Raw genomic sequence first — 23204 nt, forward strand, 5'->3', positions numbered from 1 at the left:
AGGGCAGTTTTCTCAATTAAGTAATATAGCTTGATTTGCAGCTAAACTAAAGGAAACAAACGTGAAAACCTGACTGCCTTTGTTCCTAATAATTTAAGTTTCTAATAATTTGATAAAAATAATCTGGCATGAAATGAATAGTTGTCGCCAGCTGTAAAAAAATTTAGCTTCATACACTGTATTTGTCCAGAAATAAGTGGATCTGGGTCCAGGAACAAGGAGCTCTGGGTAGCAGCCTGCCTGTGAGGTGGCTGCTTGGATTTCTGTTTCTTCTTCTGTCTTTCTGCTGTCTTGACTGGTGCTTCTCGGTGGGACTCTTTTTTTACTGTTCTCAATTTCCATTCCATGTACTGCTTTAAAAGTTGGTGAGGTCCAGAAATCCCTTTCTGCATATTTGCTGACTTAATTTGCCCTTTAATAAATCAAGAGCATTTCAGAAACACTTTTAAACCAACATAGAATCATGAAAAGTGTTAACTTTTTCCATGCTTTGGAATATCAGTAATGTTACTTTTCAGTAAATATATGACCGTTTTCTTTTAGAACTCAAACCTGATTCATCAGAAAGTGTCTCCTCCTGATGATCGACAAGGATCTCCAATATTGTCATTCATCATTCTTGAACAGTTCAATGCCATCCGTTTAGTGCAGAGTGTTCATCAGTCCCTTGCTGCTCTCAGCAAAGTCATCAGAGGAACTACCTTACTGAGTTCAGAAGTACAAAAATTGGCAAGTGCTTTATTAAACCAGAAGGTAAGTCCACAGTCAGTGTGTATATGTTCATCCTATTACCTGAGGGGCTTTCCTTCATTCATGCATTGACCAGGAATCTTGTAGTTAACAGTAACAGAAAACTGAAGTCAAAGTGGTAGAAGTTATAGAGCTTCGTTGGTTGAAGAGACAGCAGTGTCTATGGAAGGATTATACCGGCAGCTTGCAATTGTCTTTAGGATCTCAGCTTGTTACCTCTCTGGCTGTCTATTAGGTATATAATGAAATCCATTTTGATTTCACTTTGGGGCAAGTCTTGGGGACATGATGGTACCTATCCGAGCCCAAGCCATGGAGTTTCTAGTCTCTGAGTTTCAACTCCACTAGAAAAAAAAAACCAAAAAAAAAAAAACAATGGGTTCCTAGTAACTGAAGCAAAAATTTGGGGCATTTGCTTTGCTCCAAAACACTTGGACTGTGAGTTTGCCTGTGCCCTTGCCAATTCTGTAGGCCAGGTGTGTGTACCCAGGGATTCAGTCAAATGCCCACAGAGGAACTAGGGATGAATGGAGAGATTAAGAGAAAGCTGGTTACCCCGTGGGAAATTGAGGGATATTCAGCAGAAAAAAGAGAAATCAACACTTCTCTTGATAGATAATTGGACCATTTTAGAAAACAGTTAAATCCATGTGTTTCACATCAGTTATAGCAGAACAAAAATAGATGAATTTTCTTCAGCAGGGTTTTATGTCTATTTGGCATTCTAAATGCTTCCTGTCCCTGGATATTCATGTCTTTCCCTAGGTTTAGGAATTTTTTTGGCTACAATTTCCTTGACTAAGTTCTCTGTTCCTTTGGTTTTTATCTCTTGTTCTCCTTAGATTCTTTTTTGGTCTCCTGATCATGGCCTAGAGTTCTTAGAAATTGTGGAGGCAGCTGCTTTTTCTTTTTCATTTAATTGTGTACGTGTGTGTGTACCTGTGTGTAGGTATGCACACATGAGTACAGGTACCACAGAGGCCAGAGGAGTCATATTCCCTGGAACGGAAGTCATAGAAAGTAGTTAGCCTCAACGTGGGTGCTGGGAACCAAAATCTGGTCCACTGGAAGAGCAGCAGGGCTCGTACTGCCCTGAGCCAGCCCTCCAGCCCTGCTTCTCTAAATTTCTGCCTTGGTGTAATGATTTCTCAACTTTTTCCCAACTTCAAGTCCTGATAGTCTTTCCTGAAAGTCTTCTCTTAGATCTAGTCTATGATTCTTCCCAATTCATTTGGTTTTTTTTCTTTGAGCTTTTCACTTCCAAGATTTCTATTATTTTTTTCCCCAGAATCTCAATCTTTTCTAAATTCTCTTTTTTTCTCTCAAATCTTGAATAGAATTCTTTCCTGTATTAATTTCTTTGTATGAATCCTCTTTAAGGTTACATTATTTTTAAAATTAAATCTTTAAAGTTTCAGTCCAGGTTCACTTGAACCCTTTCAATTTCATCAGGTCTAGTTAACTGTACGCTTTTGGAGGAACCATCTTGGCTTACATACATACATGCACACACCTATTTATATGTGCACATTATGTGAATTAGTACATACACTTTATGCTATATATAATAAACATAAATATATGTGTAGGTATATATTCTGTGTTGCACTTTGCTCATGTGTTGTGCTGGTGTTCTCACTCCTCTTGGAGGCTTATGAATGGGCCACCTTCTCCTGAGGGCTTAATGCCCTGTGCCACTTGGAGGACAGAAAGCACACTGTAGGAACAATAAAAACTCCAAAACAAACCACATATTTAAACACATGGAAAAAATTAGAAATATCAGTTCTTCGCTGATAAAAATAAGAAAGGCACAATGATGCATATAGATAAGGCAGGAGTTTAAAATTATTAAAGGAAAATGTGTTAATAATGAAAAAGGAATAGGGAAAGGAAAAGAGGGGCATCAGGATAAGAAAGTACATGGAATGAGGTGTGAGAATAGGTAGGGAAATGCAGTGCAATGAAATAAACGCAGACGGAGGCCATGCAGTCAGCAGAAAAAGTAAAGGACGGAACAGATAGACAGAGCAAAATGCAGAGGCTCCTTCCTGCAGAGAGAGGAAGCAGATGCATTGATTTGTGCTTTGTGTGGTGGTGGGGTAGTTATTTCTCAGTCCACTGGGTAGGGGGCGTATTGCTTCATCTTCTCTCTGAATCCCAATCTAGGTAGAGCAGAAGGAACTGTCCGCAGCTCAATCCTGCTCTGCTCCTCTCGGAGTGCAGACTACTATGCTGTCGGGCTAAATTCCTGCCTGTTTTCAGTGTCCGGGCCTGGCAGTTTGGAGAGAGCCAGGGCTACACTTGAGGCTCCCGCAGGCTGAGCCTGAGGACCTCAGGTGGATGGTACCTTGAGCAGACTAGCTTTCTACCAAGTCTCTCTGGGACTCAGAGTGTAGAAAGCAATCATGGCCAAAGAAATGTGCACTGGCGGGGGAAGGCCGGAACCCTGGGTGACTCTGCTCCTCTGGCCAGGCCAAGCTCTGTCCCTGCTCACCCTCTCACACTCTTAGGCTCACTCTTCTCAGAGCTTGGGCCACAGTTCCCATCTGGAAGTGCCCTTTCCTTCCCTCAGAGTGGGTGCTACCCTTCCTGCCACATAGCACTATGTCTACAAATATCACAAGGTTTCCTGAGCCCACACTGTATCTCATGGTGGTCACTCGCATAGCCGAGGAGACAGGGAGGCTTTCGAGCTTGGAAAGATTCCTAGGCTCCTTTCTTTTCTCTGCAGCTAAATGGTTTGACTGTAAGGCCTCTCTTATGATTATCTGCCAACTACAGCACTGGCCAGCGGCGTCCGGACTGCAGTCTCTGCACCCTCTCAGGCTCCGGATCTCTCCTCGTGTTTTTGTGGTTTTTGCAGAGAGCCAGACAGTGTATGTGTGTGCAGCTCTATGAGGCTTGCCTTTCTCTTTAGTTCAGGGGTCCCCACCTGCATGGTTTTGTCTAGTACCCATGTTAGACTGCAGGTCTTCACAGATCCAGGCCCAGTATTTCTAGGTCGCACTGGTGTCTTTCCACTTCACCTACCTCTTTCTGCAGTAACAGCTCTGATTCTTCTTTCAGATTCCTAGACGTGCAGCAGTGTTTTGGGTGTGTCTAATCTGCACGTGTACACGCACAACTTGGCTGCTCATTTTGCTTTTGTTAACCATTTGGGAGACATATGGTGTGAACATCTGAAAGAAATGAGTAACTTTCAGTCATTTTCTGTGATGATAATCTGACATATGGCTTGTTTTAGACCATTCTGATGATAAAAAATGAAAGGCTTCTAAGGGCTTAATTATATTAAATACTTTCTTTAATTAAGACCAAACTATTTTATAAATGGGTCATAAATTTTAAATCCTTTATAATACCATTTCTTTTTCCCTCAACTGCTAAGGTCTGTGGAGTGTTCCCTTATTTGATATAGCAACAGTCACAGCAAATGAACTGAATGGCCTATTTCTTAATTAAAATATTTTCAATATTCTTTATTACATTTTGAATTAAGAAATACAGCCTTGGGACAGGGCAGGTAGCTCTGTGGGTAACATACGTGCCATGCATATGTGAAAACTTGAGTTTGGATCCCCAGAACTCACATGAAAAGCTAGGGCAGCAGCCAACATCCATAATGCCGTGCTGAGGGCAGGTGAGGACAGTTGGGTCCCTGGAGCTCTTGTGCAGCCAGTCTAGGCTGTGGGCTCCGGGTTCAGTGAGGGAACTCTGAAAAAGTGAAGTGAAGGCCGACTGAGGAAGACGCCCCAGCATCAGTCTTCGGCCATACCTGTACATACAACACATACACACTCAAAGGAAATACAACCTCAGTGCATAACATTACTTTTATTCTTATGTGAAAATAAGTTTTGTTAAAATTCTTTAAAAGAATGAAAACTTTCACAAAGCACATGCAGTTTTGGAGACAGCTTTAGGTGTTGATGAAATTCAGTTGAGCAGGCTGACTTTCACTAAGAGAAAGATCATTGCATTTTAACAAAGTTGATAATTTACTATCCCATGTGTTTCAGAATAAAAGTTTAATTTTTATTACATTTAATCCTGGCAATTCTGTACTATGTGATACTACTTAATGTAATTTAAAATAGCACTTTCCATTTTCATCAATGTACCTGACTTGATTGGAACAGGAATTTTTTTTCGCTGAGAATTAATGACTTTTAAATTAACTACTGGCGATAACCTAAAGCTCTGCTGTTTTTATTTCTTTTATGAAAAAAACAGTATTTTAATGAACAGAACATTAATACTGTTCTTTTACGTGTTAGAACAGGCTCTCAAGATGTAACAAAGTTGAAAGAAACTGACAAACTTCTTTGTCATTTATCCAAAATAATCATGAGACTTTATCATTTTATTAGAAATTGTTGTGTTGCTTTTTTAACATGATTGTAGTTGAATCTTTATAGAGCTGACCTTTTAGTTTGTCATAGCACACTGCTTGGAAATGCTAAATGGCCATTAACTTGTTCAAACTGAGGAGCATCAGACATTGTGGCAAAAACACCACATTGTGCAGTCCCCTTCGAGAAAATGATCAGTGTGTGGCCCATGTTCAGTGTGGACAACAGAATTGTCTGTCAAATAGTATTGACAGAGTGGAAATTGACAGCAGAAAACGGCTTTTCAGTTCTCACGTTTTTCCAATGAGTTTTTTGCTATAATAGTTATACATATTTTGGAGACACAGTGTAATAATTCAACACGTTTGCAATGTGTAATGACCAAGTCAATGTAATTACTATTTCTTTCTTATTAGACAGCATGTCTTTGAATCAGGAACCTTCAAACTCATTGTAATCTTTCTAATATATATCATGTTATAAATTGTGAGTAGGTACTCTGCTGTGGAACACTAGAACTTAATCTGTGAAGGTATACTATACTTTATTATGTTGGGGTTTGTTCCTTCCATCATTTTTGTCTTTTTATTATAAAGGGGTATTGAATTTCACTCACTGTTTTTTTGTATCTGTTGAGGTTATTTGGTTTTGTTTTTAATTCTGTATATCTGTATTTCTTCTACTGATTGGATGTTGTACATCTGTTGAACCAGGCTTGCATCCCTTGGATAAATTCCACTTGATCACAGTGTAATCTTTGTGATGTGGTTGGATTCCAGAGGTTACTTTGTTCAACAGAGATGGTGTGCTGTAGTTTGGTTTTTTTTGTGTGGTGTGCTTATTTGACTTTGGTGATGATAAAGCTGGTCTTGTAGCATGAGTCTGGAAGGCTTCTGTTTCACTAAATTTTTTCCCTCCCCCTTCTTGGGAGACTTGCGCTTGCCCCCTGAGGCCCTAGGGCTGACAGACTGACATGAGACATCCTATTTGAATTTTGCATAGTTCGTATGACATTTGGAAGAGGGGTGACTTACAAAGAAATGGCTTCTCGTAACCCGTGCACCATTCAAGCCCCACCCATAGTCTCCATTACTCGCCAACATGGTGCCATGGTCTGAGTGCCTCATCTCGCCCTGCGGAGCCCATGAGATGGGCAGGACACCAGGCCAGCCACCCCAGGCTTCTCTCCCTGGGTTCCAATATGGCCATGGCTCCACCCCTTTTCCCAGGGTGCCCCTAGTTGCCCACGTTTCCCTTAGCCTCACTGCGTTTTGGAGGAATAAGGAGTTCCCAGGCTACAGCTTCCCTCCCTGTTAAGGTTTTTCAGTAATTTTGTGTCTAGGACAATTTCTAGAATTTTCCATTTGTTGTCACATACTTGTACATAACTCTCTAATGATTCCTTAAATTTATGTAATGTCAGTTGTCCTTTTCATCTCTAATTTTGTGTCTTTTGGGTTACTCTAATGAGTATTTGTTCTGTTTTCAAAATAGCTATTTTGTTGTTTTATCTTTAAATTTTCATGTTTCATTTCTTTTATTTTCTTCTATTGTTTCTCTCTCTCTCGTTCCCCCCTCCCCATGGCTTGCATATGAAGGTCGCAGGACAACTTTGGGGAATTAGTGCCCACCTCCTACCATGTAGATCTGTGGGATTGAACTCAGGTCCTTGGTTTTGGTGGCAAGTGCCTTTGCCCACTGAGCCATCTCTCAGGCCCCTGTTTCATTTATTTCTACTGTGATATTTGTTATATTTCTTCTTGTACCTATTTTGGACTTACTTTGTTTTATAATTCCTTCAATAACAACATCGTTTTTAAGTTCATGTTTTAAAATCACAGTCATGTTTCTAGCACTTTTTTCTATGAATGGTTATTAAGTTTCTAATGTAATTGTATTTGAAGTTTGAGTATTACATAATCTAATTTTCTGTATATTGTTGATCATTAATATATTCTAACTTATATTATTTTCTCACATAATCAGATGACTGGGGGTATCAAATTATTTTGCTATTACCGTTCTAAATAAAATACTATGTGAAAAGCCAGAAAGCACACAGAAGTACATTATAGAGGATTTGTATTTATTGACTCTTAAAACAGAGGTCAGCTACTAGAAAGGTACATTTTATAAAGTGCTGTTCTTAGTTATCTTAGTCATTTTTATTCAGGGTTCACTCTTCAATTTATTCTCCTTATACCATCTAACTCAGCGTGATTTGTGGCTGTATTCATCACTGTGCTGCTTTACGTATAATATAAACTCTTAGGGACCAGACAGACACTCATCTTTCACAATTTTAACATGAACTTTTTTTTTTTTTGAGACAGGCGCTCCCTGTTTCCCCAGGTGGCCTAAAACTTGTTGGGCAGACCAGGTTGGGCTTGATCTCACAGAGATTCTCCTGCCACTACCTCCCAAGCACTGAGATTAACAGTGTGTACTACCATGCCTCACTGGCATTTTCAATTTTAATTTAATTTCATTATGTACCAAGTATTAGTCCAAGAAAACATGGTTCACTAATTTCTTATACAGTAAGTACATTTGTTTATTATTTTAAGAAGTTTTACAGCTAGAAAATCCTGGTAGGGAAACATTATCAATTTTAAAGAAATCAAACAAAACAGGAATATGATAATGAAATAAATTCAGACATACATAGTTTAATGTAGGACATTTCTTTATCACAATAATGTTAGTTTCCTATATTCAATACTATACGTGAAAGATTCATATGACCTTTTTAATTGCAGTGTCCTCTCACATGGCAGAGCAAGTGGGAAGGCCCAGAAGACCCCCTTCAGTACCTGAGGGGTCTGGTAGCTCGCACTCTCGCAATTCAGGTAAGACTGATGATGAAGCAGCTGCAGGTGTGGCCCTGCTGTGGCATACAGACTCAATCTTGGTGAGGATGACATGATTGTGTACACAAAACATATTTATATTCTGACATTAGGAATTTTTGTGGCACTGTCTTTTTTTAAAGGTATCTTCTACTCAATTCTGGGTTTTCATTATTTCTTTAATATTTTCTGTTATGAGTGTATTGCCTGCATGTAAGTATGTGCACCCATGTTGTGCAATGCTGGTGGAAGTCAGACGAGGGCATAAGATTACCCTGGAACTGGAGTTAGACTATTTTTATCTGCCATGCAGGTGCTGGGATTCGAACCCTGGTCTCCTGTAAGAGCAGCTAGTGCTCTTGAGTGCTGAGCCATCTCTCTGACCCTGGATTTTATTTTTTTATATATATATTTTATTATTTTTATGTGTATGCATGTATTACCTGCATGTAGGTAAGTGCACCCGTGTCGTGCAGTGCCCAAAGAGGACCAAAGAGGCTGGTGGATCCACTGGAACTGGAGTTATGGACAGTTAGCTGCCATGTGGGTGCTGGGATTCGAACCCAGGTCTTCTGCAAGGACAACCAGTGTTCTTAACTGCTGAGCCATCTCTCCAGCCCCCAATTTTCATTATTTTTTATAATACACAACTGTAGTATAGATGAATCATACATGTGATAACAAATCATTTCAAAATTGTGACTTTTTGGCTTTAAAGAATATTTTCCCTATAGGAAAATATTTTAATTTTTTCCAAATTGGTGGTATTTTTTTTCCTCAACAGAAAACCAGGTAGGTAACTGTGAAAAAAATTGAACAAATAACAGAGGGAGGCAGGACCTTTTTTAGTGCATGACAAATGCAGCAGATTAGCTGGCAGGTGCAGGTGCTCTGAGGTTTCCCACTGTCTTGGTACTGTAAAGTCAGAAAGCAAATTACATACTTCCAACATGCAATGGTACAGAAAACAGATTTCTATTCCAAAAGGGAGGAATGGGGGCATAGTGAGTAAATACCAGGCCACTGCAAGACCAAAAACCAGCAGGGCAAACATCAGGTCCAAATAGCTCCATGTCTAATGTCTGTGACTTAATTTCCAATGGGCTTAGATGGCCCAGTCCCTCTAGCTTTGCTGCCTGCAACATACATCTCTCTCTTGAGCTGGAACTATTCCATATATACACCTCCCCTTGGCAGATGTCTCCCAACTCTGGCATTTCCAACATCTTGAGGGTGTCCATTGCCAGCCAGACTTCACCTTCACAGTTTCACACAATAGCCTCACAGTGACTTTTTTCTGGTAAGGACTCCTCTGCCATATACTGCCTGGCCTCAGTGGCTCTCTTAAACCACAGAGGAAGAATTGATGACTCCCCTCACTAGTGCCTTGTCCATGCCTCTAAAGCCATTAGCACATGAAGGGCACTGCCAAGTTGGCTTCCAGCTTGGAATGCACCTTCATCCACATTACTATCAGGGGTTTTGTAGGAGCAGAAAACTCCTTAGGCCTTTTCCTTTCTCAAGTTGGAAACTTGGCTGTGTGGAATCTTGCCATCAGGGTACTGTTTCCATTGTTCAAGTGCAAATCTGGAGAGCACTCCTTCATGTCTCCCATCTCCTTATCTCCATGTCTTACCTTGGCTATAGATATTAAGCTTCCTAGTGCTCTTCTCCTCTCTAAACTGCACATTTTCTGCTTATTTCTCTCCACTTGCTCTTTTTTCATTAATACCACCACAGATTCAATATTGTGCTGGCTTAAAATTTCCTCTGCCAAAGATAATTAGTCCATTACTTTTTAATTTAGCCTCAGGCAGGTTCTTTGGCCTTGGGCAGATGGAAGCCAGATTCTTTGCCAGTTGCTTTTTAATCCTTTGTTTCCCTCTGGAACTATCCTGCTCTCAACACTATCTTTGAACCTCTTACTAAAACAGCCCATTAAGCTCTGCATATAGCATTCAACTGTTTTTCAAGTCAAAACTTCCAAAGTCTTCCACAATCTACAAAAATCAACGTGGTCAGATTCTTCACAGCAATATCCCACATTCTGGTACCAGCTACATTATTAGTTACTTTTCTATCATTGTGATAAAACACCATGATCTTATAAAAAGACTACATTGGGTGGGGACGCAGCCAGAGTAGAAAGCTGAGTGCTTGTATCTTCTAGTAGGCACAGGAAGCAGAGATAGTGAAACTGGAAAATGGGGCAGGGCTGTAAAGTACTTCCTCTATCAAGGCCATACCTCCTAATGTTCCCCAAACAGCTCTGTAGGTGGGGCCAAGTATACAAATACCTAGAGCTGCTGGGTGACATTCCTTTTTCAAACCACCACAGGTGTTTTCCTCAATCACTCTCCATATGTTATTCAGACAGAGTCTCTGTACCCAAGGCTCACAGATTGCCTAGACAGGGCTGGCCTTGAAGCCTCCAGTAACATGCCACTGTGCCTGACTTTTTATGTCGGTTCTTGGGATCCAAACTCAGGTCCTTATGCATACAATGCATAGTTTACCCACTGAGCCATGTCCTCAGACTCTTAATGAAAGTTGCTGTGTCCCAGAACCCATGTATTGCCAAATCACATTGCCAGACTTGGCTTTTCAAAAAACATTATAAAACATATTTATAAAGTTGCAGTAGCATTTATTGGCATTATATGCAGTAATCACACCATAGGCACTCCCCTTTCAAAGACTGGTGGCTACAGGATAACTTTGTCATTGGAAATTGTTGAAATCTTGATTTTTAAAAATTTCTTCAGATGAGGTTTTTAAAAAAATTTTTACAAACACTTTGAGAATTTCATACATGTATATAAGGTGTTTAGATCAAACCCATGCCCACTCCCTCCCCTCCAACATTCCCCCCTCTGAAGAGGTAACCCTAAAATCTTTTAAGGGTTACATACACGCTCCCAAATACTTTTGACATTTTTAGGCTTTGGAACAGAATATGTTGCTAACAGGCCCAAGGACATTTTGACTGTTAGCCAAGAAACTGGCTACATTTCTTTGGGGTCTTTTTACCCTAACTGCCTAGCCAATTCCTACCTTCTATTCTTATCACACCATCCTCTGAAGAAGTTACCCAAATTGCTGATAGGGAATAGGGACGCAGACCGCTCTGGCTTCTTCCATGCTGAACTCAGGGTGACGCCATTGGAGTACCCCTTCAGTGGGTCTATCTAAAAGACTCCCAAATTGCATAACTCTTGTCTCTAAGGGGAAAAGAAAGTCCGTGAATCATGAGTAGGAGATGTGAAGGAGAAGTAAAGGCAAGAGTAATTAGCATTACAAGTTCTAGACAGGGAACTAGAAAAAAGTCAGAACAGGGCAATTTTCAAATGTTCATATTAGAGTCCATTGGCGTTTCTTGACAAGGGCTTCAAAAGCATCCCTCTATTGGGTCCCTCCTCACTTTTCTTTTGTTTTCCAAGGCTGGACTAGTTGGCTGGGAAGAGTGGTTTTAAAAAATATTTTAGCTAGACCTGGTGGCACATACCTTTAATCCCAGTACTTACTTGGGAGGTAGAGGAAGGCAGATCTCTGATCTGATTGTGAGTTCCAGGCCAGCTAGGGCTACAGAGAGACCCTGTCTCAAAACAAAAACAAACACAAAAACAAACAAACAAATAGTAAGAAATGCTTTAAACTTAGTAATAAAATTATTTGAACAATTTGTGTTAAGCTAAAAAATCCCAGCCCTGTCTGAGGAGCTGTTGGCAATTGATGGCTGCTGAGTGAAGAGTCAGTCTCTTCAGGGATGTAGCCTCTGTTACCTAGTTTACAAGAGCTGGATCCCCAGTGCAGAGAGTAGGCCAGAGTGGTGTCTGCTGCCCCTGCATTATCTTATGTGTGATGGAGGTGAGACGTGGGAAATGGTGGGAGGGATGCTTATTTCTCTCAAATTCTGTTGAAATTAATGTCTTAAAACCTTGAACATAGAGAAATGAACTATTTCTTTGAAATTTCATTTAGAAAACTCCTCAGCAAAACAGCATCATTGAGTCTCTAGGACAGATTTTCAGAGGAGAAAAAAAAATACGAGTTTATCATATCTGACCACCAATTCTGTTTCTCTTAATTCCTGTTTAACAACATGGAGAGCTGTAGGTATAAAAGAAAATGTGTACATTTTTGTTGTAGTAAGCTGGTGGAGTTAGGAAAGACATTTCTGATAGGATGATATATTTGAATGGATCTGAAAGAGGAAGACTGCTTAAACATCAGTAACAAAGGAATTGAGAATTAAGTAAACAATTTTAAATAATCCATAGATCAAACAAGATGATTAGAAATAAAGTTGGAAATTAACTGTATAAAAGTCTAAACAGTACATTAAAATTTAAAAGATACAGTAAAGACTTAGTCAATATAATTGATTAACTGAGTACCAAGAATATTCAAATATATTCAGCACATATTACTAAAGCAATTCTCTAAAGTTAGCCAAGAACCTTAATATGGAGTACATGGGGCAAAAAAACATTTTAAGGTTCGTAGACACCAAAATGAATTGCGTTCCAGGAAACTAGTCAAAATCAGTTGTTGTATCTTAGACTCCAAACTTGATGTCTCATTCTTAAAACCCACTGAGTAGACTTGGAAGAACAGTTATAATTTTCTTTTTTTTCAGTGGTTAATGTATCTTGTAAATATAATGTGCCCAATTTGAATGATGGATGGTAGTATAAACAAGCTCAGGCCCAGAATAAGATGAAGCTCAAAGAATGGCCATGTCTAGTGGTAGCATCACTAGCCCTTGTCATCCTTGGTATCTGCCTTGCTGATGAGGAGCTCAGTGTATTGCCCTCATTTGTCCAGTGACTTGAAGAGCTTGTTACACATAGGGCTATTAACATGCTAATAAGTTTTAGTGTTTCATTTGCTCCAGACAAAGCAATGACTCCAGGTACTTATTTTTATCTTGGATGAATTAGATTTTAGTTCTGGGTGAATTTATTCTCAGATCCCTAGCCTCCAAATATACTAAATTACTTGAAAGAAAAGAATATAAAGATGGCACATTGATAACAGTTGTCAAAATTATTATTTGCATGAAACATTTATTTTGGGGACCATAGTCTATTTTAAAATGCAAAATTACATCAGCTTATTCATTGCTTTAGATCTATGATTGCTAGTTCATGTGTATGACAACTGAATGATCAAATAATATATTTGTGAGGGAAGAGCCTTGTTTCCTCATAAAGGAGTGGAATTCTGATAAGATACTATTTTTAACCTAGAGTTTCACTTTCCACCTTTTGTCAGTTATTTGCGTATTCTGTCCACCATATCTAGCTAGTAAGTTCTTTTCATTAAGTAAATGTGAGGTGGTGCCACAGTAAAGAAAAACTAACTCTTGGAGTCATTTAAACCAAGAGTGAGCCCAGTCTGTTTTCAGAACCGTTCCTTCTGATTTCTCTCAGAACTGGTCTCTTGACCAGATTCTTCTGACCCAGAACAGCACAAAAAGTAACAACCAGGTGTCCTCAACCTGTGCCCAAGTGCTGCTTTCAACAATTGTGTGAAACACACTGTGTGAAACACACTGTTTAAGGTCATAACTATTTCCAATGGATGGTCTTAAGTTTAATGGCCACATGTTATGCAAACATGTTGTTCTGAATCAGGGGCATGTAAGGGTCAGGAAAGAAAAATAGGGAACATGGTGTAAGATTAAAGCTATGGGGGCTGAAGAGATGGCTCAGTGGTAAAGAGCACTGACTGCTCATGCAAGGACCCAGGTTCAGTTCCCAGCACCCACATATGGTGACTAACAGTCATCTGTAGCTCCAGTTCCAGGGGAATCTGACGCCCTCTTCTGATTTCTGTGGGCATTGCATGACATAGGTGCACTTATATACACTCAGGCAATACACTCATGCACATAACATAAAATAATGTTTTTTCAAAAGATTAAACTGTGTATTCAGCTTAGCTTGTGTTGATTATGTTGGGAATCCAAAGCATAGTAAAATTGATTACATTGATTTTCTTAAAGGCTAGTTAAATTTAAACAAGCTGAGTGCACAGTCGGAAAACAGACCGACTCAAAAATATGATTAACTTGGATCCCAGAAAAGTCATTCCCACATGCTTCTAAGAGACTGTTTGAATTCATTAACTCATAACTAGCACTAAATATTGCAGTTTTAAAAAATTCTTCCACATCACTTTGGGAAATAATTTCACTTATGTTATAGTAAAGGAACTGTACTCTAGCACCTTCAAGGTTCATTCTGGCCTCAGCTGGGAGTTGCCCTGCCTGTTTTCTCCCTGGTCTGGTAGTTAAGAAGTTGCCCACCCATTTTGTCACTCCTTCTGTTGGCTGTGCATGCAGTTGTCTCCATAATTGTTATACATCATTTGAAGAATTAGAGATATGAAGATTCATAGCCATAGGTGAGACTAGAGGTCTCATGTTCTTTCTAAAGCCCAATCATTCAATGGCTACAGCCCAAGAGATGCTTCAAGGAGAAGCATTAACTGAAACATTCTTGCTGTATAGTTATGCTCGCTAAAGCTTTCTTGCGACTCCAGTTTGACTGTGCATATTTCTTATTAGAAATAATGGTGCTTAGTTCTTTATTGCCACGCTAATAAATCAGTACAAGTATAGTTTAAATGTGGGAAAATGTAAGGTTTCCCTTGTGAAGTTTGATATTCAATGTTAATACAATTCAAGAAATACAATTAAGAAACTGTTATTTGAATCTTATCAAATGGTACGATCGTATTAATCTAACTTTAAGCTTAGTAGACAAGTTATTTTTTCCAGTAACATTTTTACCAAAGAAACTTTCCCTCCTTGACTATAATTATGTTAATCTGAACTTTAATGAAGGGGAAATCTGATTATCAGCCACTCTCTCTAGTTTTTAATTAGTTTGAGCACATATACATCCATTTCTGGCAACAACCCTTTTAGGATATTTGAATCCAAAATTAAGATATTAATGAAATAATGGTGTGGTTGGAAATATATATTGAATTATTCCTTTAAAAAGATAACTCATTGAAAGATAAATTTGATAAGTAAAAAATTGGTGTGCATAATTAAGAATCGCTTGTAAAGTATAATGTCTGAGAATAAAATATTTTCCTTTGTAAAATAAGTACATGTGCACTCTAAGGATCCAGGAGCATCTGTCATAGGATTGGGGAACTAATCAAAGGCAGTGAGATAACGATGCAAACAGCAGCTCTGGAGATTGTAACTGCTTTCCTTACAGCCTGAGATGAGTTTGCTTAGGTATAAAATAGGCTGTTTCAGAGCACGAAGCACGTCCTTCCTATTAACATAGCAGGAACAAATTAAACAGTTTTTCTTGGACTGTTTATATCATGTAAAACAAATTGCTGTGTAAATGGGAATTCTTAGGTTGTTAGTGGCTGATATTATTGCCTTGCTATCTTGGCACCAGCTGAAATGATAGACTAAGTCCAACATCAGTAAGCTAGCTCCTAGGGCACACTAGCACCTTTGAGCAATATTGCGGAGAAACAAACCACTTTGGCTGCCTGAGTTTTTTTCTTGACGTTAACATCTGCTGTTTGACCTTTGACCTCACCGTGACGCCATTTTCTCATTTTTAAAATGCAGACACCAACTTCAGCACAGTGTTAAACATGAAATTGGATGTAAGTGTACAGTAACGTGTCCAAGACTGTTTTTATTTGTTGCAAGTAGCAACTTTTACAGTACTTCCTGAGCATTATGATGATGTGAATTGAGACTGCTCAGAGCAAGCTGCTGATAGGGACTCATTTCTTCATGGGTATTAACATCATGCTTGGTTGGGAGGGTAGAAACCCCTTCAGTTTGTGCTGTGAGGGTCCTGAGGACTCTAGAGATCTCCTGCAAGTTCAGTGTCTGCCGAGCACACTGAGAATGAGTGACAGACCATACCCAGCACAAGCTTTCACATTTTTATTTTGACCAGATTTTTGCTACCAAAAGGTTGTGAAAGGAAGTTTATTTATGGTGGATAGATATACCAAATTATTCTGTCAGACTTTGCAATGCAAGGTGAAAATCTTTTTTTTTCTTAAACTGTGTCACAGCTTTTGGAAACTAACTGCATCACACTCTCGTTGAAAATGGCCTAAGGATAGGTATACACTCACGTGTTTTCTCTCCTCTTCCTCTAGAGCTGGATAGATAAAGCCGAAAAGCAATCGCTTCTCTCTGACACACTTGACCTGTCTGAACTCTTCCATCCAGATACATTCCTCAATGCTCTTCGCCAGGAAACTGCAAGGTAGTTAGAAATGGAGTGACTTGTTTTCCCTGGGGGTAATTAGACTGTTTTTCACCTCTGTGCAGTGCCTGATTGTTGAAAACCAGACGGGTGCATGTGCCCAGTATTTCACTTCAGTCACGGTCACCTCTTCTCAATAGCATAGCTTTATTGAAATTGAAAGTCTGGTCATGTATTTACCCAGACCTGTGCTGCCCAGGGATTTGTATGAGGCCATTTAAATTAACTAAGACTAGAAGCTGAGATTCTCAGTCACACTAGCCAAGCTCAACGTGATTAATGCCCACGGGCGGCTACCATTTGACTGCAGGAAAACATTTGTACCTTTACAGAAGTTTTACTAGACTACTCTGGATAAACCTCTTGATGAGAAGGATCTGACAGTTAAGGTCAAGGTCATTTTCTTGCCAGACCCGGCTTACTGTATGAAACAGACCGTAGTCTTTAACAGGTTAGAATATAGTGAGGTATCTGAATAAGGGTTGGTGGTTTGTGATTCCGGGATTTCACTTTATCACAGGACATTGTAATTATTCAGTCAAACCTTTACTGAATATCTGTTATGTGCTTACATTTGAAAATCTTGATCAAAATGGAGAACGTAAAAATGTCCAAGAGAGGCTTTCTCCATGAAAATCCTGTAATCTCAAAGGAAGACTGACACCTAAGCAACCAGCACTAAAATCTTAGATATACAGAATCTGGTAGATTATTTCACTTCAAAATATCTATCTTCATTTATTTATTTCACTTAAAAATGAAATAAGAATATATCTTCATTAATTTATTTCCTAAGGATTTTGTTTTCATGTGGTTTGGTTTGGCTCTGGAGATAGAACCCAGGGCCTCCTCCAAGCTTAAGCACATGCCGCACAGCTGCACTTTACACGCACACACCCCACTCCCCCAGAATTTTTTCTTTGTAATTTGATGCTTTACCTTTACAGGGCAATGAGCTGTTCTGTGGACAGTCTTAAATTTGTGGCCTCCTGGAAAGGTCGACTTCAAGAGGCAAAGCTGCAAATTAAGGTACTCATTAAAATGTCTAAACTAGCAGTCTCCTATCTTTATAGTAGTAAGATCAAGAGAGATTGATTATACAAGCTAATTTCATTCTAACTGTATGAAATACAACATAAAATACATAATTTGAAAAAGGAAAATCCAGGTGTATGCAGTTTAAAAATGGACATTTAAATCATAATCACACTGGTGCCTTTTTCTAATTACGGGAGAGCAATTAATGAGTCTAATGTGTTTACTTTAAAAGACAGCAGGTTATCCAGATCAGTTTGTTTTGGTTTTCTGAGGCAGGATCTCCCTATAGCCCTAGCTGACCTGGAATCTCACTGTGTAGACCAGGCTGGCCCCAATATCACAGATCCACCTGCCTCTGTTTCCTGAGTACATATATCACTATACTCGGCCCAAATCAATTTTTAATAAATGCAATTTCATTAACAATTCTAAATTCTGGAACCCAGATTAACTCTGCATCTGTTGGGTCATATTCATCCAGGTCAACTACCGTGGAAGGTCAATGTGAGCCTCGCCCAGTATCTCTAACTGGTATTGGCTATGCCCAAGCACTTCTGTTCTCTACACAGAGGCTTATGTTCCTGCAGACTAGAATTTCTTTAGCAGGGGGTCCCAGGACAGCATTCCAAGAGGGCGAAGCAATTTTAAAGGTCACCTTTGAAATTTGCTTAAAGTCTTGACACCATGTTTTGCTTGGTTTTGAGAGTGGCTCTCCCTATAGCCCCAGCTGGCCTGGAATTCTCTCTAAACCAGGAAGACCTTCATATCACAGAGATCCACCTGCCTTAGGTTCCTAAGTGCTGGATTAAAGGAGTGCTCCACAACGCCTGGCATTGATTCCACATTCTAATAGATCAAAGCAAGTAGCAAGCTGAGCCTAAATTCAGGGTTGGAAAAGAAACCCCAACTCTTGATAGAATTGATTTTTGACCGTATTTAGTGGCCTGCCACAAGTTATTATTAAACTGTGGCCACTGAGAATGAAGGACGATTCTGTGAGGAAAGACAGGTGCATGTAGCAGAGTCCAAAATACACCTGCACCTGCATAGAAATGTCTGCTTAGGGAGGTGCAGGGGCTGCTTTAGCAAGAGCCAAACCAAGTCACCATTTTGTATCTGGCTGCGTCCACGGCTATCCTCAGCCACATGTGGCCCACAAGCACAGGTTGGATATGCTGATGACATAAAAACAGAAAAATACAGGATTTCTGAAGATTTAAAAAAAAAAATCAGAGCTTTAAGAACAATTAGAAATGACTTAAATACTCAACAGAAAATAATTTGTATATTAATAAAACGAAATATAGTTGTTAGGAAAAAATGAATATACCTTAAAATCAATGATGAAAATGGGTTGTGTATTAATCTAAAGCATGTGAACCTTTACATACAAGTTGGAAACAACAGCAGTAGATTATTGCTTATGGACACATACAGTCAATTTTGTAAAACTAAATTCAGGATAATAGCAAGAGAAGGACCAGGAAAGGCAAGGCATATACAGTAGGTACCAACTGTGTGTGTTATGAAAGCCTTCTAAAGCTGAGGGAGCCCTTTCAGAATACACTGGGGCTGCAGGAGTTCTTTGGGATATACTCAGGCACTTGTGGTTGGCCTGATACACTCTCTCTCAAAGTCAGTGGCTTTGAAGCTGGAATTCCTTGTTAACTTAAATTTTTTTTACTTTTTTTCAATATGCTTATATCACATTTTCAAGTACGAATAACTTGAGTATGAATGGTTTTGTCTTGATGACTATTTGTTAAATTGAAAACCCTCCACTAACAAGCAAAACTACACTAAACTCCGTAGATATTAGCAGATATTCTCAGCCATGTGATTCTTTTAACACAATGGAAGAAAATGGGCTCTAGTTCCCACAGTTGGTTCTCTGCCTGCAAACAGCATGTCATCCTCAGGACTGCACTGATGTCAAAACAAACTGCTGCATCAACGCAGGGCACACCCCCAAAGTGCATATATAATGCACTCATTAAGAACTGTTTACTCAACAGGGAAAGTGTGGCATTCAGAGAGGTGTGTTCAACACCCCCTCTTCTGAAATGATAAAATGGACACAAGTGTCTAGGAAAAATTGCAAAATTAAGTATTATGAGGGCTTTTGATCAGAATTATCCAAGTACTATTAAACTTCCTTCTTCCTCACATTAGTGAATTTTCTATATAAAATAATTTTATTATCACCACATTCTAACCAACTGAGCTAACCAGCCCAGTGGCTTATATAAAATCATTTTAAATGTCTAAGAATTAGTGGGTAAATGAATAACATTAGCTAAAGGGTTGATACCCTAGCATCTGCTTTCATTCCTCCTTCCCTGGGAGGGTGTACCTTTGTCTGGCTGAGTTTGGGGCAGGATTTGCTACTTCAGGAGCATCTCTGTCCTGTAGTGACTTGGTCCTTGGCTCAGCGTGGATGTGACTAAAAGTTGGGCCATTTGTCTGGAGAACTGTTATTTCTTCAGTAATAAGGATAATGTTTGGAGCCTTCCTTAGAACTCCATTTGAAGCCAGAACAAGGGTACAATTTATTGATAACACATTAATCTCTGATATATTTTATATGTTAATCTTCAGAGCAATCATCTCAGGTAGACACTCTTGTATCTTATAAAGAAGGAATTGGAACATTTGAACACTTAGATCCCACAGCCTGTGCTTTGAAATGAACGATGAATGCAGAATACCCTGTACAGTGTTCAGAGCCACACCACACAGTCTTGGAGTCTGAGAAGAACTGGGCACTCAAGCTTGATGTAGTGAGGGCTGTTTCTAAGGCAGCTGAGAATATTTTTTAAAATAAAGTGCCATTAGGCCGTAATTAAAAGAAATCAACTGTACCACAAGAATGGGAGAAGATACTCACAGAGTCTGTATCTGTCAAGGGACTTGCAACTAGACTTACAAACAGGCATAGCATGTACACAGATAGCCAATAAGCACAAAGATCATTAGCTATCAAGGACATGAAATCTGAAGCATAGTAGTAGACTACTTTACCCCACTGGGATGATAATTCAAAAGACAGGTGCTGGCAAGATTGTTGTGAAAACCTTTACCTCCAGTATGTGTATATGAGTGTCACTTTAGAAAACAGCCTGGCAGTTTCTAAAAATGCTACCTTGTGACCCAGCAAAGCCTCAAAGGCCAGTGGAGTATCAGCTGTCCTTGTGATGAGGTGACTGACCTGACAGGGAACCTCTGCACCACTGTACTCTTGAAGACAGGACCCTACAACATCTTGCTAGCCTGAGAACAGATCACAATTCATTGTGCACTTTCTACTGAATGGCTATCATGTTTGCACTGTTACAGGTAAAAGAACGGTCAGTTCAATCATCTTGTCAGAGTCTACTTATAGCTTGTTAAAACATGAAGGTCCTATGGAAGTTCATTGAGCTTGGCATAAGACCTGTATCATGAGGAAGTTGATATGGCTGTAAAGATAAACTGTTGAAGAACTCTGAATGCAACATACTGACTGCCCACCTACCCTTTACATCGGGTAGGTTAGCACTGAAAAAACTGATGAACTGATCAAAGAATGAAGCTAACATTCCTGAAAGAACTATATTATTTTTCAAGTATCTTACAGAGTCTGTATATCTATATACACTAACATTACCTTGGGCTATATTCTTCCTCTTTTTTAAATTTTTTCAGCTCTGCATAGCAGGGTAAAAAATATTTCAATTACACTCATACATATATGTCTTAAAAACAGCACATAACATTCTCTTGACTCTGAAATTTAGCAATGAAAATATATGTGTAAATAGACTTTAATCCTATATCTGATGAACAGCAAAACTATTGCTTACTATAAGAAAAACAAGTTTTCTCATTGGAAAATGCTGCATTAAATTTTCCAATTATAGTTCTAAGAAGAGCAAAAGCATCTGAATAGTGTTTGAACATGAAGTGTTTGAACATGAAATGTAAGGCTGCAGCACTAACTAGAGTCATGAATGTTGTTGCATTATTTAAAAGATGATGTTAGAGTACACTCGGAACACGTTTGTCCTTTAGTTAGGTTTCTCTTCCCACTGTTCGTGGGGGGAAAAAAAAATCTGGCTTTTGTCATTAATTTCTATTAATCCAGTTCCAAGGCACCTGTGGTTATATAGTCTGTCACATTGAGTTTTTCCTAAAATATTAGCTAAAAATAAGAATTCAGTCTGAAGAAAGTTCAGTCAACCTGGGTTAGGTTTTATCTCTAAATAAAAGGCCCGAATCTATTTTTTAGCATTCAGGATGCCGAGCTACAGAGGACAGTGTTGCCTTTGATCTTAAGATCAGAAAGTAGTACCTGGCATTTAGTACACATTGTAACACTTTCCACCTTTCCGTGCAGATCAGTGGCTTGTTACTGGAAGGATGCAGTTTTGATGGCAGTCGGCTTTCAGAAAACCAGCACGATTCCCCCAGCGTGTCCTCGGTGCCCTCTTGCTACATGGGCTGGATTCCACAGGTGAAGCCCTTGGGATGGGCCTGGTTTCCAACATTATCAGTTCACTCTTGGATTCTGTGTTTAGAGTAAGACAGTCTTAGGACATGAGATTTTGTTTGTTTTCAGATTTTATCTGCATACGTACAAATCTGTAAAATACTTTGTAAAGAGGCAAAGAACACTTTTAAAGCATTTTGTTTGGGAAACACTTGATTTCTGAAAAATATATATCATTAGAGCAAATTCTTTCATATTAAGAACCCCCATGTATCGCAGTCCTGTCTTCAGCATGGTGCCCGTGCGCTGTGCCCCCTCCCTCATGTGCTCCCTTGGCCAGCGAAATTCAGCCTGACACTGGAGAAAATGAATGTGCTGTGTGAGGACATGGCCTTGCAGCAGTGTGGCTTCTTGGCTCTCTGAACAATAACTCTAGTTATTGCTACAGTCTTCCATTTCATGTTCAAAACAATTCAGATGTTTTTGCTCTTCTCAAAACTCCTACTGGAAAATTCAATGCAGCATTTCCCAATGAGAACACATTTTTCTTATAGTAAGCAATAGTTTTGCTGTTCATCAGATACAGGATTGACATCTATTCACACGTTTTCTTGCTAAAGGCAATGGCATGTGCTTTTTTAAAGACACATGTATGCCTCCAGGTTCCACTGTGGAAAAATATTTTAATAATGAAGATTTTTGTTTTGTAACTGCTTATCAGGAGCATGGTCTGGTGTAAGGCAAGGCCTGACATGTATGAACACCCGGTACAATCATGTTCTATGCCCAACTGTGGGAAGATCTCTAACAGATGTGGCAAATGTTCCCTCACAGGCAAATGGGGAAAACCAAGATGAAGAATCAAGATCAAGATAATTTGTATTTCAGAAATTTCTACTGAAAAGTTGATAATTAAAAATTACATGGTTTTTGAGCTCAGGTTGTAAATGAAACTGAAAGTTATATCCACAAGTTCAGAATGGACTTTGCCAAGAGCTTTAACTTTAACTACATCATATAAAGTTGGATACGAACTTGATGGGTTCTGATGAGTCTAAATTATATAAAGTACTAATTCTCTGGCAAATAAAATTTCAATCCATAAGTGACCATGATGGAAGAATAAAAATTTTGACAAAACTGGTTCCCTCAAGGAGGGCCCCAGCACTAGAGCATGGAGCGTAGCTGGCTTAGAATGAAGAAAGAAGAGTTCCCCAGGCAGCATCCATGGCCCTGACAGGAACAGCGCCGGTCAGCATTGCTGGGCTGCCATGGGCAAAGCTAGGCTCTACCAGGTTCTGTGAGAAGCACTGTGACTTTACAAGACTACGGATTGAGACTTTAAAATATTTTGCTTCATATATTATTTCTATTTGGTTGTATTTTTTGGTAATTTTTTCTAAATGATTTATTTAATAACAACATACTTAGAAGCATATCATTACAACACAATTGACATATTCAATAACGGTTT

General features: G+C 39.2%; 1 protein-coding gene across 2 annotated transcripts in view; it reads left to right on the forward strand.

Annotated features, from left to right (window-relative positions):
• Dync2h1 (dynein cytoplasmic 2 heavy chain 1) overlaps positions 1 to 23204 on the forward strand; it is a 273560-nt gene that overhangs the window by 241999 nt on the left and 8357 nt on the right. For both annotated transcript variants that reach the window (XM_008829984.3, XM_008829990.3), the window contains 5 exons: positions 544 to 753; positions 7865 to 7954; positions 16115 to 16224; positions 17172 to 17253; positions 21638 to 21754. In XM_008829984.3, the coding sequence (XP_008828206.1) occupies positions 544 to 753; positions 7865 to 7954; positions 16115 to 16224; positions 17172 to 17253; positions 21638 to 21754 (609 nt within the window). The remainder of the gene's footprint in view (positions 1 to 543; positions 754 to 7864; positions 7955 to 16114; positions 16225 to 17171; positions 17254 to 21637; positions 21755 to 23204) is intronic.

This window comes from Nannospalax galili, unplaced genomic scaffold (genome assembly GCF_000622305.1).
Source record: "Nannospalax galili isolate Female #2095 unplaced genomic scaffold, S.galili_v1.0 scaffold1750, whole genome shotgun sequence".
NCBI classification, from domain to species: Eukaryota; Metazoa; Chordata; class Mammalia; order Rodentia; family Spalacidae; genus Nannospalax; species Nannospalax galili.